General features: G+C 38.6%; 1 protein-coding gene across 1 annotated transcript; it reads left to right on the top strand.

The window, feature by feature from the left end:
* The first annotated feature begins 287 nt into the window (after positions 1-287).
* Positions 288-2,150, top strand: LOC145792207 (uncharacterized). Its single transcript, XM_082872975.1, has 3 exons — positions 288-494; positions 582-1,013; positions 1,106-2,150. The coding sequence occupies exons 1-3, from the start codon at positions 375-377 to the stop codon at positions 2,012-2,014; spliced, it is 1,461 nt and encodes a 486-aa protein (XP_082729101.1). The 5' UTR covers positions 288-374; the 3' UTR covers positions 2,015-2,150.
* Positions 2,151-11,826: the final 9,676 nt, after the last annotated feature.

The raw sequence follows: 11,826 nt of genomic DNA, 5'->3' as shown, positions 1-11,826 counted from the left end.
ATATATTCTGTGGCTTATTGGGGGGGTACTTCTCCCTGATAAGTCACAGAACCTGCTCAAGCTGATGTATTTGCCACTGTTGAGAGACATTGACGTCATCGGCCAGTACAGCTGGGGCGCCGCGGCTTTGGCATGCTTGTATAGGATGTTATGTCGAGCCACTCAGGTGGGTGTGACTCAGATCGGAGGACCCCTTGTCTTGCTACAGGCTAGTAAGAATTTTATTACATGTCAATTCATATTGTATGGCATATATCAGTATTGTAATTGCGTTCAAACTATTGCAGATTTGGGCGTGGGAGAGATTGATTCGCATTGCCCCGTCTAGGCGGTAACTAGTTGCTCCTGGTGAGCTTCCCATCGGGCAGGGAGACATGCAGATGCCGGCCGGACCTCGAGGTAGCCGATGGAGGGTTGACATGAGCCACGAGGTCGTATCGACCCACGTAGTGGTCGTGTATAGAGACCAGCTTGACCGGATGATAGACGGCGAGGTATCAAATTTAAATACCTAAATTTTAATTGTCATATGGACTGTATATATTTATGAGCGATTTTTAATAGACTTGTCGTTATTGTAGTTTATCTGGCAGCCTTATGCTGATGTCCTCCAGACGCTCCCAGACTACTGCCGCCTAGGTGAGGATATATGGATGGCGAGAGTACCACTCATTTGTTTTGACGTGGTTGAGTGGCATCTCCCTGATCGTGTCCTCCGACAGTTTGGTCGGGTCCAGGCCGTGCCGGATCGGTGTGACACCGAGTGGCGATTGCATGCGACGGATAGACGTGGCCGAGCCAGCACTGACTGGAGTCAGCATCATATGCGATACATGCAGTTGTGGGATGCCCGTCGCGACGCTATTGTACAGGCTGACTGGAGCGATGGGGTCCTCCCCTCTCCCGACCCTTACATGTTGTGGTATCGGCGACATACACACCTACTTGTCGGTAATCCGAGCCACCTGTCCGAGGCCGGATATCAGGGAGTTGGGCCTTCTCTCGAGGCATTGGTGAGTATCGTACTATATCTCCGATAATTGTTAATATCATAATTGATTATTTTCAGTCAACTATAGCCTAATATATCTGATTTTTTTTCCAGGTGGTTCGAGCTGGGAGGTCATATCACTTGGCTGAGGACGCCATTTTCAGACGTGATGGACAGCTTGGTCTGCAGGCCCTTGTAGAGATCAGAGAGTTATTGTACGAGGGGATCCAGCATGCCCATCGGGTAAATCGTCTGAATTTTGGGGACTACGGTGTACACAGTGCAGCAGCTGCTCCAGACACATCAGTCCCGTCCACGTCAGTGCCTCCCAGTTCAGTGCCAGCCACAGCAGGTCTTTCGACTTCAGTCACCCCACCACATGATACCCCATACATTTCTCCATATTCCCCACACGTACATCTTACCCAGCATGCTGACCCTGACCCTGATTGGTCACCGCCCCGCTTCATGCATGATGTTATTACCCCACCCACCCAGTTACAACCTACTTTTCTAGGGAGTACTTCGACCGCGCCCCGGTTCATGCATGATGTTGCTACCCCACCCACCCAGTTACCACCTGCTTTTATGGGGACTACTTCGACCGCGCCCAGGAGTACACATGATGCAGTTCTCACTGACATCTCCCACATTGATGATGAGGCCCATATTGAGCCCCCCCCAGAGCGCGAGGGAGAGGTTATGGTCGTGGGGGACGTCGCGGCCGAGGTCGGGGTGCGGGCAGAGGCAGAGGTCGGGGTCCGGCTGCAGATCGTGATACAGTTGCACCAGACGAGGGAGTGGGAGTTTCACAGCTCACAGCAGTATCTGATCTACAGGCACAGGCAGGATCAGAGGCATCAGATGCAGGAGAGGGGGGGTCACACTCACACTCACAGGCTCCACAGGCAGTCAGTGGAGGGCCGCATGCAGGGGAGAGAGTGCCAGATATTCAGAGAGTCTACCGTAGGAGACCGAGGAGGGAGATCCACGGCCGGGGTTGTGGGACTGGGGGCAGGTTAGGGCATTAGCGGTTGCGATATGGACTATATAGGTTTTTTTTTTCTTTTTTTTGTTTGTATGTGTCAAACTTGTACAGCTGATGTAAGTGTCATACTTATTTATTCGCAATTATAATTTCACAATTTTTTATTCTTATATATATTGATGAATCACACAAATCTGTTTCACATCTCTACCCCTCTCTCATTATTCGTAATTTAGGAGAACATAAATTACAAACGCGTTTAGTTTGAACAAAACGTGTAAAGAAGCAATAAAAAATATGTTTGTTCAAGGCTAAAAATAATTGAAATATCTCACTTCATTGATAAGTCATGGATAAGCATTACAAATTGCATGCATTACAGAAATGCCCTGGGCGTTCATCCAAACAATTTCATTCATTATCATCATCATCTGACATCTCAATATCAGATTCATACATAACATCCATGCTCCAGGCGTAGTACTGGTGTGCATCATCCATTAACCCATCTTCGGCACGCTCATTTGCGGTCTTCATTAGTCCGGACCTTTGCAAACGTTGGGTCATGCGATTAACCTCGTCGCGGATACGATGCAATGCCCTTTGCAACAACTGTGGAGTGTCAGTTGGCATACGCATGGCTAACCGGCGAGGAAATTTAAGATTAACTTCACGGCATAGCTCAACGAGAACGTTTGCTCGAGTTTTGCGAAATTCCCACTCAGCTCTCATGGTATTGACAGTGGCACGTGAGTAACGCAAATTTGGATTTAATGGGTATTGAAATTCATCTCCATCTGCAACCCAATAGCGACCCATTGCTGAATATAGATCAGCCACCGTATATGTCATGATGATATCGCTAGAAATAGCTGTAAAACTTTTGTTGTGGTATGCTACGATATTTATACCATATATACACATGGTAACTGTATGTATGCAATTTCCTGTTCGATCACATGCATGCCACTGACCTTATCCAGTGCATTCGGCTGTCAGGACTCGACTTTGTGCAGTCATGAACGAATCAACAGCCTGTAGCATCGGCTATTGTGCCGCAGATGCAGTGATGCCTGTGACTTTGTGCATAATTCCAATGGGCACAGTAGGTAGGAGGTATGTGACTTTGTGCAGTGATGCAGGGATGCATCTGACTTTGTGCAGTGCTACAGTGATGCGTGTGACTTTGTGCATCACTGCATCACTGCATGTGACTTTGTGCAGTGATGCAATGCTGCATGTCACTTTATGCAGTGATGCAGTAATGCATGTGACTTTCTGACTTTGCCATGCTTGTATACGTTGTGACTTTTTTCTTGACATTACGTGATGCATGTGACTTCTGCAGTGCAACTTACATGCTTTGTTTTTTCCGCACATTTCAGAATTCATCTAAGTCACATTATTACGACTGTGAAAAGAAGCAGAAAATGCTATTATGTTGGTAAACAAATATGATGGACGGTTGTGTAATGACAATAAAAATCGGATGACTATGAAGTTCATTAACTGAAAATAAGATAAAATATAGGCACCAAAGTTCCAATCGTGTTTACCTAGCAGGTGACCATTTTATTATGTTGGTGAGAAAAACAATGATAGTTTATGAACAATATTACTTTAATACGAAGAAAATTTCATTTCTCGATTTCATTTATAATTTCTCGAAAACACCTATACGTACTGAAATCGTCAATTCCAAGTGAGTACTTATTGTATTACAAAAGTAAGCATGACAAAATAGTTTCATGTGCCGATGTGACAACTCACTGCATTTTGTTTTATTTGACAACGCACTGCTCGAATATGAAGGGATTGCATTGTGATTCTATGGCCTACAATTATTATTTTATCTTACAACCACGTCCGTGACTACATCACAGGTACACAAAGTCACGGGTAATCAAAATTACATGAAATGAATAACATCAAATAATATCACGTGTATCACTTATTCCATAGTGCCCTAGCACCACTATGATGTCTATAAATACCCTAGTATGATGTTTGTTGAAGTCATAACAATAGTAATATATATACAATTACTATTATTATTATTTTTTTTAATTTTATTAACAATGTCTTCAAAAGGTGCAAGAAGTTCGCGCCGGCAAAGAAATCCGAAAGTGTGGCTGCTACCTCCATTTATGTATGACTACAAGAGCAAAAAGTACTCGAGTCCGAAGGATTATTATGCTGGTATCCGAGCAGAATGGGAGTTCAGGGTAACGGAGCAGGAAGGATTGTATAATGATCTACGTAATTTTGGGGCACCGGTACCTCATCGTCGTTCATTGACCATGGCTAGACGAAATGTGAGTGACTATGAAAAAGCAGTTAGCAGAATTAAGAAGGAGAACAACAGGATGTTGATGCAGAGATGTCGACATTTCATGCTTCAGCTAGCCACTGAAATGGCAGAAGCAAGCAACAGAGATTTGACAATGGTTGAGCGAAATAATGTCTTCAACAATGAAAAATATCTCTCTGACTACTACATGTCAGATGAGGAATAAGAAATCAAACACCGTTATCTTTCATATGTTCGTTCCTGGAGTGTAAGACAATGTTGTTGGTGGTGTAACGTACGAATGTATTTCAAGTATTTTTGTTATGAACCTGAAGTTTATGAAATAACTACATTTATAAGTACACATTTATGAGTTCATGACTTTCTTTATTGAATTGCAATTTGTTAATGAATGTTCTGCATTAATGAATGGATTAATGTATGTTCAATTATGTGAATACTTAAAACACATAAAATAGATCAGGCAACACGGAGAAAAGGTTCCCTTAACTGGGGCTGCTGAAATAGGGATGAAATTACGACGAATTTCAATCTCCATCAGGAAAGAAGAAAGAGTCACCTTCAAATTCTTGAAAGTCCAGTAAAAATTATGACTCCGGTAATGAATAAGGGGTTGACAAAAAACTAAACTCGGTGAATCTAACTACCGCCTTCAACAACACATAAAACATAACAGGTAGGTCGGTGAATAGCTTCCCAAATGACAAGAACAATTCAAATAGTCATACTTTTCAATGAAATACAAATAGCGGGTCGTAAGCTTCATAAGCTTCATTTTTTCACACATTGAGTAGTCAAATCGTGGAGAGACTTGTCAGTATATGCAGATAGATTGTGAAGTTATGTGACCTGGTGCACAGTCTTTGGTTTTATTGATTTGTTTATTACAGTGACAACTCATCTCTTTTTTACATATGTGGGATTCTCAACTCAGAAAGTCACATGGCAACAGTGAATTCACTGATTTATCTTACTATCAGCATGCCTTTATTTTGTCTGTATATGCAGATGGATTGTGAAGTCATGTGACTTGGTGCAGAGGCTTTGGTTTTCTCGATTTTTTGCTCGATTTTTTTTATTACAGTGACAACTCATCTGTTATTGATATATGTGGGATTCTCAACTTAGAAAGTCACATGGCAACAGTGAATTCACTGATTTACCTTACAGTCAGCATGCCTTTATTTTGTCCTTATATGCAGATGGATTGTCAAGTCATGTGACTTGGTGCACATGCTTTGGTTTTCTCGATTTTTTGCTCGATTTTTTGTATTACAATGACGACTCATCTTTTAGTGATATATGTGGGATTCTCAACTCAGAAAGTCACATGGCAATAGTGAATTCACTGATTTACCTTACAAACAGCATGCATTTATTTTGTCCTTATATGCAGATGAATGGTCAAGTCATGTGAATTGGTGCACAGGCTTTGGTTTCCTCGATTTGTTGCTCAATTTTTTTTATTACAGTGACAACTCATCTGTTATTGATATATGTGGGATTCTCAACTTAGAAAGTCACATGGCAACAGTGAATTCACTGATTTACCTTACAGTCAGCATGCCTTTATTTTGTCCTTATATGCAGATGGATTGTCAAGTCATGTGACTTGGTGCACATGCTTTGGTTTTCTCGGTTTTTTGCTCGATTTTTTGTATTACAATGACGACTCATCTGTTATTGATATATGTGGGATTCTCAACTCAGAAAGTCACATGGCAACAGTGAATTCACTGATTTACCTTACAAACAGCATGCCTTTATTTTGTCCTTATATGCAGATGGATGGTCAAGTCATGTGAATTGGTGCACAGGCTTTGGTTTCCTCGATTTGTTGCTCGATTTTTTTTTATTATAGTGACAACTCATCTGTTATTGATATATGTGGGATTCTTAACTTAGAAAGTCACATGGCAACAGTGAATTCACTGAATTACTTTACAGTCAGCATGCCCTTATTTTGTTCGTATATGTAGATGGATTGTGAAGTCATGTGACTTGGTGCACATGCTTTGGTTTTCTCCATTTTTTGCTCGACTTTTTTGTTACAGTGACAACTCATCTCGTATTGATATATGTGGGATTCTCAATTCAGAAAGTCACATGGCAACAGTGAATCTACTGATTTACGTTACAGTCAGCATGCATTTACCTTACAGGCAGCATGCATATATGTGGGATTCTCATTTATCCGTTCATAATCAACTATATAAACGAGTAAAGGTGAAGACACAACCTTACAACTCATTTCGCCCTACGAAATTATCATTCATTTGTTTTAAAAAATTAGCATGGCTACATGGTTCATAGGAGGGAGTGGGGGTCGCAGCGGTGGTAGGAACTTGCAAAGGGGTGAAAGTTCACGACGAGGAGGGGGAAGGGGAAGTGGCGATGTCGAAGATGAAACACCATTTCCTTTCTTGGATGCCTCTTGTGCTTATCATGATAGGTTTGGGAAGCGACATTTTGTCATGCCCAAGTACTATCGAGATCCATGTGGTTTGGTGGAGGATCCATCAGAAAATCAAACAGGATATGGTTATGCAAAGGCTAGACTTCTTAAGTGGCCCGCACTATTTATAGAGCGAGTGCAAAACGAAAGATTATGTCGGGAAAGACGACTGAAGGTGCCAAAAGCACGTTCTGTTGAGATCCAAAAGGAAGATCCTGATAATGTTGATCGACTATGTCAAACACTACAACGTGAGATTTCTCAAATAGGTCGTAGATTGGCCCGCGATATGCAGCTACTCATACTTAAGAAGGATGCCCAGAAGAACAAAACAGAACCATATGTTGCGGCTATCAAGGCTATCATGGAGGATCCTGAACTTGTCTCTGACGCTGAGCTTTCGGATTGTTCAGACTCTGAGCCACCTGCCGATTTAAGCGCGAATTAGGTGTTAATGTCTACACTTCGGCAATATAACAACTTGCATTAATATGTAATGTCTGTGTTAGAGTAAGTATAACTGTTATGTTATGTTATGTTTATGTTTAAGTTTATGTTTATGTATTGTGTCTGTCAAATGTTACGGCTATTAATATGCAATATTAGGTCATGAATTAGGTGTTTGTCTATCTAACTGTTATGTTTATGTATTGTGTGTTCAGTTAAGAGTGTCCAGGATGTATGTAATGTGTGTTCAGTTCATGGTGTCCATAATGTATTTTTGTGGGAGAATTATGTCTCTACTACCTACGTAACTGAAAACTATTACATTTGCAACTTCAGTTATGTTGTTTTCATGCCCGTATGAGTATTTTGTAAAGTACTGACTTCATATATTATGTATTAAGTACTATTACAAAAATGTTGAGAAAATTTATTTTAGGAGCTCTCGCTGTGGCCTTTGTCTTCTTGGCCTACTCCGCGGTGGTTTTCGCGTCTCACCCTTCGTCGTTGCTCGTCGAGTTGCACAGTGTGTGGGTGTACTTCGAACTGTACAGCATGCATATCACATTCTAACCCATAACAAAGACGATACAAAAAAATAAATTTTATAAATGAAAACGGGTACAAAACGGTTTTACTAAACTGGTTTACTAAACTGATTTTCTGAATTACATTCTCACCTTCTAACCCAAAACAAAAGAATAAATATATATGTATGTTTAAATGAAAACGGCTTTCGTAAAGCCAAAATAATTTTCTAAATAACACCTTCCAACCCAAAACAAAGACAAAAGAAAAAAAAAAATTACATGAAAACGACTTTAGTAAAGCGAAAAAAAAAATTATTAATTACACAAAACAATAAGCAAAAAAAATATTTACATGAAAATAACTTTAGTGAAGACGAAAAAAAAATTTTAATTACATTTTATAAATCAAAACAAAGACAAAAGAAAAAATAAAAAATGTAACATGACAACAGCTTCAGTAAAGCCAAATAAATGAACATGATTGGCTTAATAATATTTACATGAATATGATTTTGAAATTATATATATGAAAAATAGTATGTAAAATTAATATATGAAAAGAGGTTTTTTTTCATATTATGTAAAATTTATGAATTACACATTCTAAACAAAAACAAAAGAAAAAAAAAAACATATTTTAACATGATAATGGCTTTAGTAAAGCCAAGTACTAAAATATATAGTGTAAATATATTTTTTAAAATATGTTTTATGTTTTTTTCTTTTGTTTTATCTTGAAAATAGTGTTTTATTCTAACAAAGTTTATGTTAAAAACGCTGGGCGAAAAAAAAAAATTTCTGTTAAAATCGCTATTTGTAATAGCATTTATTCATGTTAAAATCGCTATTCCTAATAGCGTTTTTATGGCAAAAAAATTTTGTGTAAAATCGCTATTATAAATAGCGTTTTCTGGCAAAACGATTTTGTGTAAAAAGCGCTGTTCTTAACAGCGTTTTTCTTGGGAAAAAAGTTAAGCTTAGAAGCGCTATTAGTAACAGCGATTTCTTAATCAAAGTCGCTATTTGTAATAGCGATTTTCCTGTTCATCTACTTTTGCGCTCCTAACAGTAAAAGCGCGAATAGTAATGACGCTTTAGCTTAGTTTTGGAATTCCGTCAGAAGTTGACCTAGTTTTAGAAATGCAATGTAAAAAAGGCTTATATTGGGAAAAGACCCCAATATGGACATGCCAACAATACGGCCTACAAAAAATCAGGACATGAACATAGCATGGATGAGGTGTTGAAAAAATATTTACATATTTTTGTTATTTACTTGTAACCTTAACGTTCAAAATTGTAACAAATAATATTGCATAGAACTATATATGATAGACAGAAGGCAAAATAAATTGACCCCTAAAAGGAAGACAATAACTCCCCCCCCAAAAAAAAAAAAAAATTCCAAATTATAAATTATATGTACACCTAAATTATCAAAAAAAATATATATATATATATATATGTACACCTGATTATTTATTATTGGTTCACACGTGTGACACTTAAATTTATGTACACAAAGTGTGATAAATTTGTGATGTATCAATTGCACTTGATAAAGTGTTAGACCTGTAGAGATTGGTAAAGAGAGGGGATTATATTTTAAAAGAATGTAAACCCCAACAGGTTGGTCTGGTGGCAAGGCTTGGGTTCTGGGGTGTGCTTCCTCACAAGGTTCAAGGATCGAAATTTCTTAGATGCTAACTATTCTTTGGGCCATTAGACTACGGCAGAATCCTTAAATTACCTGTAGTGCACTTGTGAAAACTCCTTTGAAATTTCTTAGATGCTAACTATTCTTTGGGCCATTAGACTACGGCAGAATCCTTAAATTACCTGTAGTGCACTTGTGAAAACTCCTTGCGGAGGGTCTGTGCACCCGTGAAGATTAGTTAGGTTTTGATCCGGACACCCAGTGCCAATCAAGAAAAAAAAAACGATTCAAAAGAATGTATAAGAGCTCTTTGTCTTTCTTCTCCGATCTCATCACAACACTACTCTGTGAATATCGTCAGTCCTTTCCCGCCCCACCCCCCTCTTCTCCTTGCTGTTCTTGTTCTCTACTTTTTTTCTTTCTTCCTTTCTTCTTTTCCACTGAGTGTGACCTGAACTTTGATAATTTTGTGAATATTGTCTCTTAATAAAATGGTATTGCAGGTTTTGATGGAAAGTTACAATCGCTTTTTGGAATTTGTAAAGAGAAGTAATGCAGTTAGCCCTACTGTTGCATTGGAAACTGCAACTGTTTTGCTGGTAATGATGTGGTTGCTTTAGATTTTGCTTCTTACAATTAGAAATAAATATTTTAATATTTGATGTTAAGTACAAATTAAGATTGAGAAAGTAATCACGTGGTTACTTTGGATATTGCCTTTTACTTACATCTGGTATTTCATGCCAAGTGCAGAATAAGATTGGCATGGTTACTCGTAGATCTCAAGAGCAATTCCAAATGGTATTAGAAGAACAAAGCAGGTCCACCTTTTAACATATTTTTCCCATTTCGGATTTACTTTCTTGCTTTGATTATCCATTTAGTTGTTTGGATTTTGACCAAACAAAATTTCATTCTTATCACCTGTGTATTAAAATTTTTGTTGTGTCTTATGTTATAGAATGACCATTATGACCATTCATTAGTAGAAATTGGAGTGTAAATATCTGTATATTTTGCCTTATGAGGTCATAAAGTTATGACTCAAATTGTTTGGTTTGATGTGTTTGCGGTCAAGGATGACATGTCTTAACTGCTCTCTTCATCTCAATTGTTATCCATATGGATTCCTTAGATGCCTTTATATTATACTTGTGAATTCAAACTTGTTTTGTGCTGGATGGATAAGAAGTCTAGTCTGTAGATTTCACTGTTCCAATGTTTAGGCACTGTCGATTCTTGAACAAAAAGAGGGAAGTGCCCATAAAATACAAGCATTTCATACATTGGATGTTGAGATGGATGCGTGATGGGACAAAGAAGTGTAGAATAATCTTGTTGCATTTATGATGAGTCGAAGGTTGTACTATTGAGAGAAAATGGCTTAGGTGGATTATTCACTTGCAATACATGCCAGATGTAGATAGTATGCTATTAAAGAGCTGTGGTTCGGATCAGTTTTGTGTACGGATTGTACTGCATGAGGTTCTTCATGCCCCCAAGCAAGTCTAGGTTTTGAGTTAATAACATGTCTATTAATTTAGGAGAGCAACAGGGAAACTGAGAATTATGCTCCTTGAAAGTGTGTTTATGGTGGAATTACCATAAGCTTGTGGATCTAGGTTTCAACAAGGTAGAAGGAATGGCCTAGACATCAAAATAACAGGTTACACGATTTTTAGTGTTTGTATTGCTAGTTCTGGGTACCAGATATTTTAGGATTTTGGTGCCAACTTAGAGACCATAAGCTCATAGAAAGAGTAGGGTTAATTGGGGCTTTTGGGGTTATAAAAGGAGCTAATATAAGGTCATGAATTATAACTTGTGAGCAATTACTTAAGCAAAGAAGAAGTAGAATCAATAAATTATACTTAGAACCTATGAAGCACGGACACCTTTTTGGAGTTTGCATATCTTTGTCTGATACGTGTTGGACATATTAGAGGGATCAGACATGTTGGGTATATGTTGGGACACTTTGAAGACACGGTGGGGACTGTAAGTTTCTGAATATTTCTGTATATTCAACTGAGTAATTGATAAAAAGATTACATCGCTTATATAGAACTCTAATCCCTAAGTCTAAAAAGGAAATACGAATTACACAGAATATTTACATAATCACAATCATTCCAAATTCCTAAAATATGAATAATTCCTAAAATTATAGACAATATAGACAAATATATTCTCACACCCCCGCTCAAACTCAAGGTGTTTTAGCAGAAAACACTAAGAGTTTGTCAAGAAGAAACCGAAACCGAAACCGAAACCGAGCAGTGGTGTGAGTCTTGGTAAAGAAGTCAGCAAGTTGCAAAGTCGAAAGGAAAAACGGAAGCAAGATAGAGCCAGAGTGTAGATGCTGGTAGATGAAATGGCAATCAATCTCAATGTGCTCCGTCTGTTCATGAAAGGCAGTGTTATGGGCAATCTGAATAGCACTTCGGTTA

The sequence above is a fragment of the Camellia sinensis genome, chromosome 6, assembly GCF_055761805.1.
Source record: "Camellia sinensis isolate YWXY chromosome 6, ASM5576180v1, whole genome shotgun sequence".
Classification (NCBI taxonomy): Eukaryota; Viridiplantae; Streptophyta; class Magnoliopsida; order Ericales; family Theaceae; genus Camellia; species Camellia sinensis.
The sequence above is the reverse complement of the archived record's forward strand: the minus strand, read 5'-3'. Positions and strand labels throughout refer to the sequence as shown.

Excerpts from the sequence above, each read along its gene's own strand:
- LOC145792207 (XM_082872975.1), top strand. The coding sequence starts at position 375 with ATGCAGATGCCGGCCGGACCTCGAGGTAGCCGATGGAGGGTTGACATG. Across the intron at positions 495-581 it reads ACCGGATGATAGACGGCGAG|TTTATCTGGCAGCCTTATGC; the intron begins GTATCAAATTTA and ends TCGTTATTGTAG. Across the intron at positions 1,014-1,105 it reads GGCCTTCTCTCGAGGCATTG|GTGGTTCGAGCTGGGAGGTC; the intron begins GTGAGTATCGTA and ends TTTTTTTTCCAG.